Here is a 17,665-nt window from a genome sequence, read left to right on the forward strand (position 1 = left end):
ATTCTAATAGTGGCCCCCGGTAATAGCCCCAGTCGTAACAGTGCCGCCCATTCTGGACCTACAGTCACCCAACAAGCATTTATCTCGCTTGTTGCCCCGATCCAGCGGCAGTGTGCAGGAACGCAGAAGCCAGGGTGGAGGTCAGAGGTCGCACTGCTTACAGCTATGGGGGTCCTTGCCGGACTACAAGTCAGATCAACACCTGCTGGGAGTGGGACAGCGTCCTAAATCCTGGCTCATTATAAGGTATGCCAGAAACACTGCGCCCCCTACAGGCATCACCCAGGAGCCCCCTGAACCTTCAGCTGCCTCGGAGCTCTGAAAACACACAGATGCCCTCGCCTAGAGAGTCACGTGACGGGTGAACATCACCTGACCATATGACGCCACACCTCCTTCCACCCACTCCACTCTAGTTTCTACCGTAAGTGGAAACGTCGTGATGCGGCGTGGCGGGAGATTTTTAACTTCAGCAGCTAGCTAGGCGCCGTGCTCGCCGAGAGATGAGTAAAGCGAAGGACGCAGCGGGTGAGTGAGCGGCGCAGCTGCTCATGTACGAGGTGGACGGCGGTCATTGTAACGGGGCGCTGTACAGCTTCCACAGGCTGCGGAAGGAGCTGCACCAGCTCAGGGGAAGAGCAGTTGCCCATAGTAACCAATCAGATTCCACCTCACATTTTCCAAAGGCCCTTTCCAAAATGAAAGCCGATACCTGATTGGTTACCAGGGACAACTACATTACTCCAGTGCTGGTGTACTCCTCCTGTCAGGAGCCTACACAGACCGGCCACTATATTAGAGACCCCATCTAGTAGCACACGAGACGTCCTTCAGCCGTCAGAACTGCAGTATTTCGTTAATACGTCCGTCCGTGGGTGTCGGAGGACCCAGCGTGTGCCAAGAAATCCTTCCCCGCACCTTTACTTCACCTCCGACCCCCTGAACTGTTGTCACCTGACTAGAGGGGGTCATCGATTCATGCTGCTTGCGCCAAATTCTGACCCATCAGTGATACAATTTTGGCGCTCTTCTGCCCGCTGGTGTCTCGTCTTTCTGTTTCTCGGAGGCTACATTCATACATGGTGGAATTGGTGGGTATTTTGCCACAGACCGGCAGCGGACGTCACGCCAGCCGCTGAGAGGGGGAAACCTGCTGGGGATCCGCGTCAAAAGCCGTACTAGACGGTGCAGATCTGCGCCAAATCCCACTGCGTGCGAACGTACGGCAAGGCTAACTTCACACGGACGAGGGTGATCCAGGGCGGTAAATCACGCCGTCATACTGTGCGATTTCCCTGAGGATGCGAGGAGTTTTTATATTAAAGCCGCCTGGCATCACTTTGGGGAAGTAGCGGTCGTTCAGCGCGGCGGAGGATTGCGGAGCTTCTGTATGGGGAAACCTCGTGATTGTACTGCAGGCGCCTACCTGGCATGGGGAGCGCTGCCGCCGCCGTCCCATTGGGCAGTAGGCGATGTGAAGTGAGGGCACGGACAAAGATGGGGCAGGCTGGCATTATTATTATTTTTGTTTCCCCGGGTATCACATCGTTGTGCAATGTGGGAAAAAGAGCTCATGTGTGACCCCAGTGAGATGAATGGGGTTTATATTACAAATCTCGCACGTGTGAAGGGGGCCTTACACAGCAATGGCGCCAGAACTGATCATCTGTCATAGCCCATCCGTACTAAGAAAGGCGAGTTGTGTGTTCAGACACTTTCGTTAGTATTCGGAGGCTCCATCTGTTCATCCTCCTCTGACCCCTTTACAGTGACATGTTCTTTACGCCCACAGGATCCCCTTTCGCTGGAAGTTTAACCCCGATCCCACCGTTCTTGGTATACTCCCTGAGAAGGTTGGCAGTACATGACGCCCCGGCTAGTCAGTAACTGATGACCCGGCCTCGCGGGGAGGCGCTCAGATTGCTGGATTTTCCCATCTAATTTGAATTCACACTAATTCATAGAAAACTTGTGACGTGATTTTATGCCGCACTCGGGAAGCTGCAGTCGTGAAAGGAGCGGTGTCTCTAATAAAGTGGCCACGCAGTGTAGAAGGGCGCGTACACAGGTAGCGTAAACGCTGCAGATCTATGGGAAAATCCACAGCGTTTCTACATCAAAAACTGCGTGACAATCCGCACCATCAGTGCACTTAAGGCTGTCCATCCTCAGACATTGCGGCGGATCTCCGGGAGCAGGAGCCAGCTGACGGATCTCCGCGGTCAGCCTATCTGATAGATGGGCTCATCGCGGAGAATCGCGGCAGTTCGTAGCATGCTGCGGTTTTCCGCCGGCCAGCTGAGAATGGCTGTGATTCTCCGCTCGTGGACGGGGAACCGCGCTTTCCGTAGCAACGTTCCCGGATTATCACAGCGGGGAACGCAATAAAAATTCGCCCGTGGACAGGAGCCCTTATACTGGTATTCAGCTGCGTATGTGCAGCCGATTTAAACTTGCAGCGCCGCTCCTCTCGCCTCATACTGCGCCCTCACTGCGGCGCACATTCCGCACCCGCCAAGCGCTGCCGCCGGTCAGGTGATGTGTTGTAGGTTCAAGTCACTTAAATTATCCACAGCTGATTACCAGTCAGTGCCCGCAACAGTGATGTGGATTTTGCGCAGGAGGTGATCCGCAGCATTTTGCTACGTAAGCCGATTATACATGTTAGAACGTTTGACTGCTGTTTCGGCCGACCGCTTTCTTCCAGGTTGCTGACGGCGTCCGGTAACCTCCGTGTCCGTGATTTCTCTTGCAGCCAACAGTCTTATCCTGAAGTACCTGAATGAGCAGAACCGCCCGTACAGCACGCAGGATGTGTTCAGTAACCTGCAGCGGGAGCACGGCCTCGGCAAGACGGTACATATATCATAGATGTGGTAGGATGGGCATCATCCACGGGGATTCGTGGGCACGATGGGCGTTTGCTGCAGACTTCTCATTATATAAGATCTGCGTGCCAACGTACCGTATGAGTAATGTATGTATTATAGCCTATGTTATACCCCATTCATGTGAACATCCAAAGCATGACGATTATTACTGCGGGTCAGCCCATCGGAATTCTACAGGACCGCTGGCACATCCACTGCAGAAATCGGGGCTTTGGCCTTGGGTCCCTGACACGGACTCTTTGACAAAAGCGGAATGCATTTGCCGAAATCTGAGCTAGGACTCCCGTAGGCCGTGTACAGGGGCCGTTTACCAGTATGGAGCCTGCTTGTACCGCACACAGCAGGCTTTATAGTGATGGCACTACGGCTTGTGAAAACTGGTCTTGAAGCAAAAAAAAAACCATTGTCACAGCAGATAAATGTGCCAGCCATCGCTAGTGGGTGCGGTTGTGCCCGCTATTTAAAGGGACCCGTCTTATTACAAGTAGAAGCGATGGGAAAGCTGCATGCAGGGATGATGGAGTGGAGTTCCAGTTTAAACCATGAATACTTGTAAAGGGGGTTTCACACTTGCTTCGGGGATTCCACTTCCCTGCTGCGTTCAGAATCCCCACGGCCGGACGGTTCTGTCTCTGGACGGAATTGAACAGTGCCAGGCAGAACCCATTTACTATAATGGGGTCCTCCCGTTTTTGGGATGGAAGAAAAAGCGCTGCATGCAACGCTTTTTCTTCTATTTGCAGACGGATCTGTGATGGAGTCTCCGGCGCTGATGTAAAAACCACCCCACACTTTGTGCGCTCTGTAGTGCCATTAACCCTTTGGTTGGACTGCATTTACATCTCCTTGCATAGTCATTGTTTGTATTCTGTTTTCCACTCCAGGCCGTGGTTAAGGCAATGGAGCTGCTTGCCCAGCAGGGAAAAGTCAAGGAAAAGGTTTACGGCAAGCAGAAAATCTACTTTGCTGATCAGGTTTGTAAAATAGTCTCCTTATGTATAGCTTGCCCTTGATTACAGGAGTTCTCTGGGGCTTTTACAATGTCCTACCTGGATCAGTAGATGATCTGATGCTCAGGATCCACGCCAATCAGCTGATCTCTGGGCCTACTGTCAGTATTGACAACACTGGAAGCAGATAGCGCTGTCTATGTTGCAATGGCTCACTTTGGTACTACAGGCCTAGCTCCCATAGATTTACTAGGAGCCGTGCCTGTAGTGCCAAACCAGGCTGCTGCCATGTTGACAGCACTAGCTGCTTCTGGCGCTGTTCACATGGACAGCGGGTTCGGCGATCCCAAGAAGTGGGCCTCTACCTAGCAACTATTGCTGAGCTATTTTGAGGAAAGGGACCCCGGAGAACCCCTTTAATTCTGCCGTCCATAGTGTAATTCTTTCATTGTTGGATCTTTAGTACCAGTTCCCAGATGTGAGTGACACCGAGCTCAAGAGTCTGGATGACCAGATCTCAGGACTTTCCAGCAAAGCACAGAGCGTCCAGCAGAGCTGCCGTCAACTGGAGACAGGTTAGTCATTTGTCACATGCAGAACTTGCTGTCCCTGCTACCATGCATCAACATCTTACTCTTCATGCATTCAGTTATGTGCATTATGTATGCCAAGCTCTCCCTCCTCGGCTTCAGTTGGTACATGTGTAAGGCCTCCCTCACACAGGCGTTTTTGTACAGCGTTTAGCACTGCTTTTTCAGCACAGCGCTGAACGCTGTACAAGGCTCCCATTTGTTTCAGTGGGGCTGCTCACACAGGGCTGAAAACGCAGCGTCTTCAACGCTGCACTTTGACAGCGTAGCATGTTCTATTTTTGGCCATTTTCAGCCCTGCGTTGCCCATTAAAATGAATAGGCAGTGGTGTCAGTGCTGCTGAAAACGTAGTACAACTTGGTACCGTGCTTTTGGCAGCGCTGAATGCCCTAGCTACACTGCCTGAGTCAAAAGAAATATAAAAGCAGTACTCGCCTTGCAGGTGATGTCGCTGTTCCCGGCAGTGCTCTCGGGACTTGTCAGCCTTCAGAGGAACTTTTGCTGGTAACGGAGATTCTAAATCCCTGCTTGCAGCAAGGGATTGTTCTGATTGGCTAAGTGACAGACGACTGATCAAATCAGAGCCAGCGCTGGATGTGTCCAATCACAGCCATTCATTTATTGATTGGATCAGCTAGCTGTCACTCAGCGAATCATAGCAATCTGCCGACTTCACAAAGTCCCGCCAGCGGCTTCACCTGCTAGGTGAGTATTTATTTTTTATTTTTTTTTGGTATCGGCAGCCAAAACACTGGCATAACGCATACAGGCGCTGCTGAAACCAGGCGGAATCTGCAGTAAACGCAGCGTTGAAAAATGCTGTGTTTCTGCAAACGCCTGCGTGAGTGAGGCCTAAGGCTGCAAAGCTGCTGGACTCTTGATGGGGGGGATAAGCTTTGAAGAAGCCGGAGTAACTGAACTAAAACTACTATTGACTGAGCGATTTCTCATTAAGGACCCTGTCGGGTCCCACTTTTACATAAGACAACTATCGGTCGGACTACAGTCAGCTCGTGTAAAAGTACGCTAATTCTCTCCACTATCTGAGTACACAACAGCGCCAAAAATTCAGTAATCTGACTTTACAGCTGAGATGTCATGTCACCGTGCTTAGACTCCTGGATAGCAGATCTTCCTATTTGTGCATTTTTTGCTTTATGGGTCGTTCACACGTCGCTGATCTATGGATTTTGTCTCAGATTTTGGTGCAGATGGGCAGCAGATTTTACCTCTTCCAATCGAAAGAGTGACATCTGCTGCTGATCTATACCAAAATCTGCGATGTGTGAACACACCCTTAGGCCGCTCTCACACATGAACGCGGCAACGTGCCGCATTTTGAAACGTGGTGCTTTGGCGCAATTATACTTTCGCAGCTCCCTGTGGCCGACGGCGTGTTTTAGCGCACCCCATCATCGTGATGGGTGATGAGGTGTGCTAAACGGACAAATCTAGAGCAGACAGTGCTCGAAAGCGGGTTACTGGAAAGCACTGTCCAGCGCTTGATCAAACACATGTCTGCAAGGCCCCACTGATTTAAATGGGAGCGTTATACCGTGATTAACTCGGCGTTCAAAATGCTGCGTTAATCGCAGTAGAAAGTGCCTGTGTGAGAAAGGCCTTAGTAACTCTGCTTGCTGAAAGCCCAAGTGACATTTCAGGCAGAAGCTGTGGCTTCTTCTTATAGGTGGCTATATTCATTATCAATCTTCTCTAGGAAACACGGAGCTTTTCTGAATTGCAGCTAAAGAAACGCAAGCAGTTTTAAAAACTGCATTTTTTTTTTCCTTACTTTTTGAACACGTAATGTGTTTTCGTTATTTTTTAATGCAGATTTTTGCAGCTGCAGTCCAGAAATGCATTAAAAACACTAATTGTAAATGCAGCTTATTTTTCAAACAGTTTTTCAGGTGTTTTTTTTTAATGTGGTTTTCTTGCTGCAATTCAAAAACGTAGCCGCAGGCCGGCTGCACACGAACAGGTCGGATTCCACATGCGGGAGCCGGCAGTGGAATCTGACCTTGTGCCCGTCCAGAGCCCCTGCGTACCTGTCATTTATCTCCTTTTTATGTACTGCAGATGACCGCGGCAGGCCGCCATCAGACATGCGCTGTGCAGATTTTTAAAAAAATATTTTTTTCCTGCACGATCGCTAGGCCGTGACAGGGGTACCCGCGACCTGTCCATCATGTCAATTGCGGATGGGCCGCCAGTCGGATGGCTTCCATTGGTTTCAATGGAAGACGTCTGTGTGGCCACCGCACAAAAATAGAGCATGCTGTTATTTTTTTCTCTACTCGCAGAAATAGCCATTTGTTTCCACTAGTGTGCAGGAAGAAGCGCTTTTCCATAGAATGCTATGAACGGTATTTTCTGTGGATCCGCGGTGTGGGCGACAACCATGGATTCGGCAATGCAAATTTATTCGTGTGCAGGTGGCCTTAGGTATCGCTAACACGGGCATATGCACCATTTCTCAGCTGTGTCGTTGGGGGACACAACAAATACCTTGGTTATAACTCCTGCTACTAGGAGGCGAACATTAAGCAAAGGAAGAGCTGTCAATTCCTGGCGGCTATACCCTTACTGTAGTCACTCAGCTAAACCAGTTTTAGCTTAGTGTCCATAGGAGGCAGACCTTTCTGCAGCAGGTCTTAGCAAATCTACCACAAAGTCCGCATATTATACATGAAGGTTTTCGTGCGGATTTCTCTGGGGCAGAATTTTCTGCCATGTATGAAAACACCCATAGAATTAAGAAAATACTAATTGGAATGCGTTCACGGTGTCCGTGGCGGATTTTGATGCGGATCCATGACATATTTTACCCTTTCGATTGAAGGAATGGAGTCTGCTGTGGATCTGCCTCATAGAATTTCCACTGCAATCTGTTGTGGGTTGATTTTGTTAAAACCAAAATGCTCAAAAAAATTTATTTAATTAAAAAAACAAAAAAACTTATAATAATAATACATGTCACCTTCTGCAGAGCTGAAAGATCTGAACAACTCCATGACAACTGAGGAAATGATGAAAGAAATCAAGGAATTGAAGCAGGAATGCAGTAGAGACCAGGAAAAGCTGCAGAAGATTAAATCTGCAACCAATCATGTCACCCCGGAGGAAAAAGAGAAGGTAAAGTTCTATGGGTGGAAGTTGTACATGTGTTCCATGCAGACACACCACAAATAAAGCTGGCCATACACATTAGATAGCTATCGCCAAAATTATTATCTGACAGCATTTCCTCTGTACACCCATGGGAGGGGAGAGGGTAGCCGGTTCAGGGAGCATGTTGTATCCGGACAGAACAAAGCATCAGTCATGTTGAAATCTAGCATGTCTAAACCCATTGACACATGCGGTTGGGGGGACAGTCAGGATGCCCCCCATTGACGCATGCGGTTGGGGGACAGTCAGGATGCCCCCATCGACATGATTGTTAGTGGATCCCACTTAAATAGTTGGAATCTGACAACATTTATCTTATGGGATGCTAATGGGTTAAGCTGGCCGTAATACATGCACGTTGTAGTTGCGCGGGAGCTGTAAGGGGTTTAGCAGCCTTGACTGCTCCATACATAGCTGGTGTTGGCTGTCTTTTGACAGCTAACTCTTAGCTGCAATCAGTATTCACGGCAAGTGTGGCTGTTAACCCTTTAAATGCCCCAATTGGAGATCCTGAACAGCTCCCCTGCAAGGAGAAGTGGCATCCAGTTGTCATAGCAGCCAGGATTCTTCTAAAAGCCCCTGGGCCTGCAATGTATTTCTGTCTATTTAGGAAAAATCAAAACACACAAAATGTATCGCTGTGTCTGTAAAAGTCTGTTCTATCATGACCCGTTATTCTTCTTTCACATGGTCCAATCCGCGGCACACCTGCAGCTGACACTGCGGACGTGCCACGGATTCGCTGGAAAGCAGGAGAAAAAAAGCAAACACTGCTGCGCATGTCTGATGGCAAGCCATGAGGACCATGCGCAGTACAGGGAACTCGGAAGAGGACGGATTCGCGTGGACACCGCTGCCGGGAAACTGCAGGCAAGCAGGGCCATGGACATGAGGCCTTACATGGCTTCTAGCTGCTATTGGCTCAGGCCTGACGTCAGCTTGCTTCTTTCTTAGTGACCCAGAGTCTGCAGAGGAAGAAATCGCATAAACTGCTTAAAGTGTAGAGAGAGGATAGAGGCCATGGCATAGTCTGTAAGAAGAGAGCGCTGTCTGTCAGCATAGGGAAGAGATCATCACACAGGCGCTGTATTAGAAGGGGAGGCTGTGCTAATGCATGAGAGCTAATGATGGCAGCAGCATCCTGGACACACAGACCTCACATCCAACTTGTATCACTGGCAGGGCTACACTCACATGAGAAGTCTGAAACAGGTTGTAAACGGTATATTAGGAAGAGCTCGGAAAGCCAATAGATGCAAAAGCTCGGAATGGTTTTGTCTTACTTCATATAATGTATTGGCTGCTGTCTGCTGCTTCTTCTCTAGGTGTACAATGAGCGGAAGCAATATAGTAAAGAATGGAGAAAGAGGAAGCGCATGGTGAGTTTCTCTACCTCCTGGTACACTGAACACCTTTCTAGGTTTCGTAGACTAAAGCTCCTTTTAGACATAACAAGACGTGCCCGAATCTCGTTTGTCCAAGCGAATGAGCTGGTGCTGTCATCAGTAGCTCCTATAGCCGGAAGACTCTCATTGAGAATTGTGCAGCTCCCAGGACTTCTGTACAGACTTCCAGCTGTCTTTGGCTCAGCTTCAGGCACAGACACCCAACTGTCTTTATGCTCATCAGACGTGTATATTAATCTTATAGATTTGCTGTAATAAACTTTTTGGGCAGTTGGATTGTATTTAACCCCTTAATGCCACAGGATATAAGGTTACATCATGGCACCGTGGTACTTGACAGGTACTTGGCACATGACAGGATGTAACCGAATATCATGTGGATGGCATGGGGTCAGAAGCAGAGTCCGCGCCATCTGGCAGCGAGAGCCGGCTGTTTCCGATATCAGGCCTCCCACTGCAGCACCCGAGAACATTAATCTCCGCTTTTAACCTCCTACATGCTGCAGTCTATGTAGATCGCAGCATGTAAAGGTTTTACAGAGGGAGCACACTCCCTATGTGACGTCATCGGCCCCCCCGCGATGTAATTGCGGGTTGCCATGGCAACAGGACACTAGATACAGGTGTTCTGGCTTACCCTTTCCTATGATCGCTATTGCAAGTGATAATTTATCATGGTGATCATAGCGGCTATGGTACAAGTCTCCTACAGGGATATAAGATGTGTATTAAAAAAAAAACTTGCACTCTTTTCCCTATTCGTATAAAAAAATTAAAATCTCACATATTTGGTCATCATATCCGTAACCTAAAAAAACTGAGGCAAAATGCAAGTTTTTTTTTCATTTTGCCCCTAAAAAAAAAAAAGATCAAAAAAGCTGTATGTACCCCAAAATGTTACAAAAAAACAAGCCGTAACAGAGCTCTGTCTATTTAAAAATAAAGTTATAGAACTTTGAATGCAGCGATGTAAAAAGAAAAATTTCCCCCCAAAAAGTTATTTCTTGTGTCTTATTGTACTGACCCACAGAAAAAATATATATCCTGTCATTTATGCTGCATGATTAACGTCGTAAAATAAAACGGCAGAATTTATGTAATTTTGCTTAAAAAAAGATTAAGAAAAGTTTTACAATAAAGTAAAATGGTACCAATAAAAATGAAATTTTGCCACGCAAAAAGACAAGCCCTCGTGGAGCTGCGTCAATGGAACAATAAAAGTTATGGCTTTTGAAAAGTGGAGATGGAAAAACCCCAAAAAATTGTTGCATCCTTATGCCCAAAATAGGCCATGTCCATTTAGGGGTTAAAGGGGTTTTTACAACATTTCTTCAGAACCAGTGTGTCCACAATGTCTGGACGCACCCTAAAGGGGATTTTCCACAATTTACAAATTGCATCACATCTGCTCTGCCCTTCCTGGTTGTTGCTGACCAGGACATGTGACAGCCGTGACGTTTCTCTGTGGGCCTCTGCGAGGCTCACACAGAAACAGGTCATGCCACGATTTGTTTACCGCGCAAGTTTTCACACGGTCAAATTGCAGCTGTCTGCATAATATTGCGTTATCTAATGCAACCCTATGGCAGCGTGCACGGGTGGAAATTCTGCTGAAAATCCCGCCGCAGAATTTCCACCTAAGTGCATTTTACCCTAAAGGCTGATTTAGACACCGAGAATCACTCAAAATTCAATCAAAAGAATCTTTTGAGCGATTCTCGTTCTGTCTAAATGCACTTACATCGAGCAGTTTTCGTGCACGAGTTGTTGATTGCTGAATTCTAGCTTGCTAGAATTGAGCAATCAGCTGGCTACACTGATAAGATTCTCTGTGCCTGTGTCCTGCTGTGAATTCACAGTGGGGCACGGGCTGTAGGCGCAGAGAACACTACAGCTGCTTACTCATGCAGAACAGCTGTAGTGTTCAGCGAGAGAGCGGCGTCGCTGCGCCTGCATAGCTGTATAGTAGCTAATTAGCTACTATAAAGTATGCAAAGCTGATTGCTCAAAACTGTCACTCAAACTGTCGTTTGAGCGCTCATCAGTGTAAATGGGGTCTAACTGTACTGTAACTCTAACCTGCAACATTTCCACAACGTGTGAAAACAACCTTATTGATGATTCGGCTATTATAAAATTATCCTCTTATGGGTTTTTTTTTTGTCTTTTTCTATCCTAGGCTACAGATATTTTTGATGCCATTCTTGAAGGGTACCCTAAAAGTAAGAAGCAATTCTTTGTAAGTAATCTCAGTCAAACTTCAAAACATTGGGAATCGCTCTTAAGAATATTTGGGGTGACATTACTTGGGGTAGTTTTTAAAGCTCCATCCATAAAATAACAATACTGTTTGCAGCAGCTTGTATGCTGACATGCCAAAAGTCATGGGATAGGAACTACTAAATATCATGCAGGACTCTAACCTGGTGAAGTGCAGCAACTCAACACTGCATTAATTTCACAAGTGGATGGAAGATGTCTGGAAGGATGTTGAGCCATCTGAATAGCCCCCCACAGCTCTGCGGTAGTTGTGCAGGATCTCAGGAGTGAATGGCCCTCTCCACCACATCCCATAAATGCACTGTTGGGCAAATGGGAAACCCAAACTCTTTTGTAGGAGCTCTCTAAAATCCTCCTCAAATCAATTATGGACAACTTGTGCTTGATGGCATGGTGTGTTATCCCCCAGTAATACCCTATCTTTGTGTGGTACATTAAGAGCTGCAAACTGTTACCAAGCAATGAAACTTGGTCGCCATCGGTCAATGATCTGTTTAGGCGGACCAGTGGCCCCAACTCATGCCATGAGAACCCCACACACCAGTATGGACCCACCACCAGCCTGCATGGTGTCTTGGTTTCATGGGATCTACGCCATGTATGAACCCTAATATTAGCCCGAACCAATTGTTACCGTTACTCATCAGACCATGGCACATGTTGCCAGTCCTCCAGGGTCCGGTTATCAACCTCATGAGCTGCTGGAAAGAACGCTGCACTGACCTGTGGGATGTGTGTTGGGCCTCCTGCAGCGAATGTGGATGTGATTTTTGTTGGAGTTGATTGTCTGTTTGCAGAGACAGTTCTAGCCAGATACTGATAGTTGCAATCGTTACGCACCGGTGGGTGGTGATGCCTTCTATGATGTATTACCAACACAGACGTGACACTGTGGATTAAGGAGTGTTAAATGCCTACACAAGTTTGGAAATGGGATATCTTATCCATCTGGCACGCACTATCGCATCTCAAATAGTTCACATTGACTTGCAGTAAGCATGCTGGCCAGTCTTCTGCCTCACAACTTCTACAGGTGTGGGTGTTCCAAAAATGCCATCTGAAGTAACGCCACCTCATAATGTAATACGGCTATCCCATGACTTTTGGCATATACTTTTAAACTAGCATACAGCTTTTGACAACCTCTACATAAACCATTTAAAGTGATTTACAGTAAAAATTGCATTATACATGGACATGTAAAGATAACATACTTTGTTACAGCAATTGTTTAGCCATCTTATTCCCCTCTTTTATGCATGAATGGCCCCCAGATTCTCACTCAGTGTTCTTTGGTAGTCTGAAACACTCCCCCTTGCTCTTAGATAAAGCAGGACTGAGGATATCATGTGTCTATCTGCTATCTTACGATGCAGATCCCTTGCTCCAAAACCATGGAGGAATGTCTTGGCCTACTAAAGCAGTCTGTATATAGGGTAGTCTGAGAATCTGGTGGCCAGTTTACTATGCTGGCGATGTAGCATTTTTCTTCTGTTCTAACCAATCCACTGGGTGGGTGAAGATTGATTGATGTCGGACCACTGGAATTCCCACCAATCCCGAAAGGGACCCGTTTCTTCCCCTATTTTTTTACAGTTCAAAATACTGTCACCCATTTCTGTAGTATAGTGTAGAATGGGAGCCGCTGGTCGCACATGCGCAGCAGTGCCTCCACTCCTCTCAATTGCGCAGGAAGATAGCAGAGTGCTGTGCTCTGCTCTCAGTCTGCCCCACTGAAATAAACAAAGCGGCATTACTCCATTCATTTCAATGAGGCAGACCGAGATAGTCGAACACAGGACTTGGCTATTTGTCTGTCTTAATTCATTTCAGTGGGGCAGACGTAGAAGAGCAATCTTGACTATCTGCCTGCACCATTGAGAGGAATGGAGCCACTGCTGCGCATGTGCGATCAGTGGCTCCATTCCCCACTAAACTACAGCAATGGAAGAATTGTATCTTGAACGGTGACAGTGGTTAGGTCACCTACTCTCATGCTGGGGGTCCTAGTGGTTGGACTCTCCACCGATCTATCAGTTTTTATACACCTAGCGGATGAGTGAAAACAGAAAAAAATACCGGACCCCTTTTAAATAAATGTTATCAATCTTTTTATATATTTTTTTTAACCAAATCGTCTAAAATATCACTTATTTTTTATTAAAAAAAATAAATACAAACAGCAACAGCAATGCACTTAAGCCCTATTTACATGCAATGTTTATCGCTCAAAATTCACTCAGTCTTTTGAGTGATAATTGTTGCGTGTAAATGCTACCTTCATTTGCTTTTTGTTCGAACGATGATTTTTAGTTCAGTTTAAAATCCATCCTTCAGCAGAGAGCTGATAGCAGGGACCGTACCGCGATTCTCCACGGGAGCGCTGATAACATTGTATACAGCTGTAGTCCCGCGACAGAACAAATGGGCTGTATGCAGATAACAGACCACCTGCTGTTCTCCGCGTACAGCTCAGGGAGGCTCATTTACATGCAAATGAAGGTAGTAAGCTGCTAATAGGCATTAGTGTCCATTAGCAGCTTATACAAAAGGATCGTTCAAACTGTCATTCTCCCTATCTTTTGAACAAATTTTGAGCGATCATCTCTGCGTGTAAATGGGGCTTTGGTTTTGACTGTGTGGTCAAAGATATTCCCTGCTGGCAAATAAACGCCACAGCAGACAGTGAGTGGCTTTTCCTCTGATTTTTGACTGTCTACTCCCTGACCCAACTTTGTTCTCATAAGACAACCACTTCAGCTCTATGTAGAAAGCGGAGCTCCATCCCCTATGAAAATATATCTAGTGCCTATTTACACTAGAGAAAAAACTAGTACTTAGGGGTTCTGTCAGCAAAATAAAAAAAAATTCTACTCCCCTGCATCCCTGTACAGTCTAACCTGTGGAAAGAAAAGAGTTTAAAAAAACAAAGTAAACTTACCTAATCCTGTTGTACTTGTTCCCTCCATTGTTTACCTGGCGCGTAAGGGGGTCATCTGCCAGCGGCTCCTGCGCACTCATCAACCTGACCGCGTCTGACCTGTGACGTCCTCAGAGCGCCGTCTGTGCGTGCACAAGCGCGCGCGGGAAGGGGGGGGCACGGGGGGGCGGCGCATGCACACTCGCCGTTGACTCCCCGAGGACGTCCGAGGATAGTAAGTTAACAAGTGACTGTCACTCGCCATCGATTCTCTGACGTCGGAGGTTAGACGTGGCCAGACCAATCAGTGGGCGACGCTCACCAGGGTTGCAGTACTTGCCGTCCAGCAGGGGCGGAAGCTGGAACTTTGCCAGCTTCTGCCCTGTGATCGAAAGGCTGCTGGAGGGACAGAAGAAGACCAGCAGCTTCCTGGTGAACAGCCCTGTAAGGCACAGGTGAGTATATATTTTTTTATTTTCCTGACAGAACCCCTTTAAGGCTAGGAAATAGCGCTAAAAACTATTGTACAGAATATCTCATGTTCTCGCTGGAAACTTTTGCAGGAAGAAGTTGGGATTGAAACAGATGAAGATCACCATGTGACCGTCCCGGATCTCTGATCATCAGTGTAGAATCCGGAGAGGAAAAGCTTTAGTTTGTATAAGGAACACTGTGAGAGCAGTAATATAAACTTTCTGTTTTAAGTTTTTGGGAGAAGCGAGCGCCGCTGTATGTGAGCCCAATGCATACCTGGATGTGTTGCACTAATGTGCTCACGGTACATGGGTTTGTCTGATCCGCCCCGTCACATTCTGTAATGCCCTTCTGCATGCAGCGGAGCCGTTATGACCCTGGAAACAATCCAGCACGTCTGCTTTGCCGTCTCCTCTGTTTCCTGCTAAAAAATGGTTGTTTTGGGGTTTTTTTTCTGAGGAAGCAGAATAATAGATGGAGAAATGATGGAATCTGCTCAAAAGCCGTTTTGGTATTTGTCTGCTGTACAAAGACTTGAATGTCTCCCATGTTTTTACTATGCAATATTAAGGTTTGCTCTTAAGATTAAAAACTGCATTTTGGGAACACTGGTCTAGGGCCCGAGCGCTTGATGGTCAATTCATCATTGCACTCGGAGCATGGAAAGCATAAAAACCAGGACTGTATTTCTAGTCAGTGACTGCTGTCAGCTCTCTCCTGGCTGGTAGTACTCCTCTCCCCTGACATCACTACCATCAACACTTCCTGACAAGTATATTCACTGGTCTTGTGGGTAATTGCCCTCTGAAGGGGTCAAGTGCATTTATATAGGTCTCAGAACTCTAAGGTTTATTCTGAACAAGGCCAGTGAGCACACTTATCAGGGAGTGTTAATGGTGGTGATGTCAGGGCAAAGGAGGAGTACAGTGTGTATATATATATATATATATATATATATATATATATATATATAATATTGGTATTAGTGTACCATGTCTCCACCGGAAGTATGGGTGGAGACATGGCTTTGCAGGCGTGAGGTACAGGGAACCCCCCAGCTGCTGATTGGCTGGCGAGACAAACACACCTTCAAGAGTCCAACTACTTCAGCTCCCCTCTTCCTTACCCCCTGGGAGGAGGACAGGTCTCCCGCAGTGAGAGGTGTACTCGGGGCTGGAAGCTGCAGTCATCACCCTTCCTCAGCCAACCGCCAGCACCAGAGCCAATGCTTAAGTTGCTGCTGGTGGACAGCGGCTGCCGTGCGCCTTCCTTTTTGACAGCTGCTGTCACCAAGCTAGCAGGATGCTGCAGACTGACCCTTTGCTGTGACTTAGGTGAAGAGCCAGCTCTCTCCTTCCACCTGAATAGCAGTGCGGTCCAGCAGCTGCGGAGAGGCCCAGCTGCCGCCTACAGGGAGGGAGTGCTGAGCCAGCAGCAGCTTCTGTGGATGTGCTCATCCCATGTCAGCAATGAAGGCCGGTGTGTTGTCCCCGTAGTAGGTTCTCTACAACTGGAAGAGGTATGTTTCTGCCAGCCAATCAGCACCTGTGGGTGTTCCACCCTGCCAAACAAAGTCTCCACCCATACTTCCAGTGTCCACATACTGCACTAATACCTATAATATTGCGGTGGGGCAGGGAGGCAGTATTACCTGCACTATTGAAACCTTTACTTACCTCCCAGTTCTGATACTGTTCTTTAGTATAGACTCCACTGGCTGTTCTGTTCATTTTAATAACTAACCCGGCCTTGCTCTGTGTCTGCATCAGCTATGCCAAAAAACGGGGCTAGCTTAGTTAGTAAGCAGGAGCAGCTGTCCACATCGGGGGGTCAGGAGCAGAAGTAGAATAGACTGCTTCACTCCTATTGAAATGAATAGGAGCGATGCCTTCCGTTACACTTGCAGCTCCTTACTGTGTTCAGAGCCAGAAGTGTAGTAGAAGAGATCCATGATACTTCGCTGCACTGACAGCAGGCTGGAGGATGAGCTGAGGATGACGATCAGTAGTACATACCCGCAACATACCTTTAGGCGGTTTTGGATACACAGACTGTTTCAATTCTCTTGAAAACATGCATGTGTGGTTCAGCCAAGCACAGAGAGGTGAAATAACCCATCACCGGACACCATATCTTCCCTGGTAGAACACAGGAATGGCGCACTGAAATACAATACGCTTGACCCTCTCTTCCATTGATGGCAGACATAGTGCTGCCTCTATCCACATATTACTCATTAGCAGTAAGCTCCATTCATCTGTACCAACAATGTAAAAAAAAAGATATCCATCTCTGCAACAATTTTTTTTCATTGCTCTTATGTATCTAAAATAAGGCAACTTTGCAAATATACTTAATTAAAAATCTTCCCCTGCCGCCCCCCAAATCTCCTACAGACTGTCGCCATGGTCACACTATAGACAAATGTTCTGCAGTCTGATTCCCATCTGTCCGCTACTTGATAACGGGTTAGTAAGAAGTAAAGGATCAATTAACATGAACATGACTGCGTGATCAGACTACACTTTGTTGACTTGTGTTACTATGGCAACACATAGGGGTGCATAAGAGCTGTAGAAAACAAACATACCCCTTTAAAAGGTAAAGTTATTCCCTAGCAACAGGACAGGGGATAACTTTATAATTGGTGGAGGTCCCCACTGATCCCTCAAAAGGGGAGGTTTAGACACTGCTGCTCCTCCATTCACGTCAATGACAGTGCCAGAGATTGCCAAAGCACTTGAACTTTTGCAGTTTCCAGCACTATCATTGAAGTGAATGTAGCAGAGTCGTGCTTGTACCACCTCAGCTCCATGCACTCTGCAACCGACCGGACCCTTGTTCTCAGGATTGGGTCCCAGCAAACTATCGATCAGTTATTCCCTGTCTGTGGATAGGGACTGTAAGGATCCCATCTTCAGGCAGCCGTCGGGCCCAGGCCATAAAATAGCAGTTTGGGTTGTCTATGGCGATTGCACCTGA

The 17,665-nt window shown here is 47.2% G+C and overlaps 1 protein-coding gene across 1 annotated transcript; it reads left to right on the forward strand.

The window, feature by feature from the left end:
• Window positions 1-412: 412 nt before the first annotated feature.
• Window positions 413-15,604, forward strand: PSMC3IP (PSMC3 interacting protein). The gene is made up of 8 exons (XM_066586688.1): window positions 413-528; window positions 2,756-2,856; window positions 3,776-3,865; window positions 4,305-4,416; window positions 7,422-7,567; window positions 8,929-8,982; window positions 11,189-11,248; window positions 14,773-15,604. The coding sequence occupies exons 1-8, from the start codon at window positions 504-506 to the stop codon at window positions 14,827-14,829; spliced, it is 645 nt and encodes a 214-aa protein (XP_066442785.1). The 5' UTR covers window positions 413-503; the 3' UTR covers window positions 14,830-15,604.
• The last annotated feature ends 2,061 nt before the right edge of the window (window positions 15,605-17,665 follow it).

This window comes from Eleutherodactylus coqui, chromosome 13, assembly GCF_035609145.1.
Source record: "Eleutherodactylus coqui strain aEleCoq1 chromosome 13, aEleCoq1.hap1, whole genome shotgun sequence".
NCBI classification, from domain to species: domain Eukaryota; kingdom Metazoa; phylum Chordata; class Amphibia; order Anura; family Eleutherodactylidae; genus Eleutherodactylus; species Eleutherodactylus coqui.

Bases quoted from the DNA above. Each gene is read 5' to 3' on its own strand.
- PSMC3IP (XM_066586688.1), top strand. From the start codon at position 504: ATGAGTAAAGCGAAGGACGCAGCGG. The intron at 8,983-11,188 runs GTGAGTTTCTCT...TTTCTATCCTAG, and splicing joins GGAGAAAGAGGAAGCGCATG to GCTACAGATATTTTTGATGC. The intron at 11,249-14,772 runs GTAAGTAATCTC...AAACTTTTGCAG, and splicing joins AAAGTAAGAAGCAATTCTTT to GAAGAAGTTGGGATTGAAAC.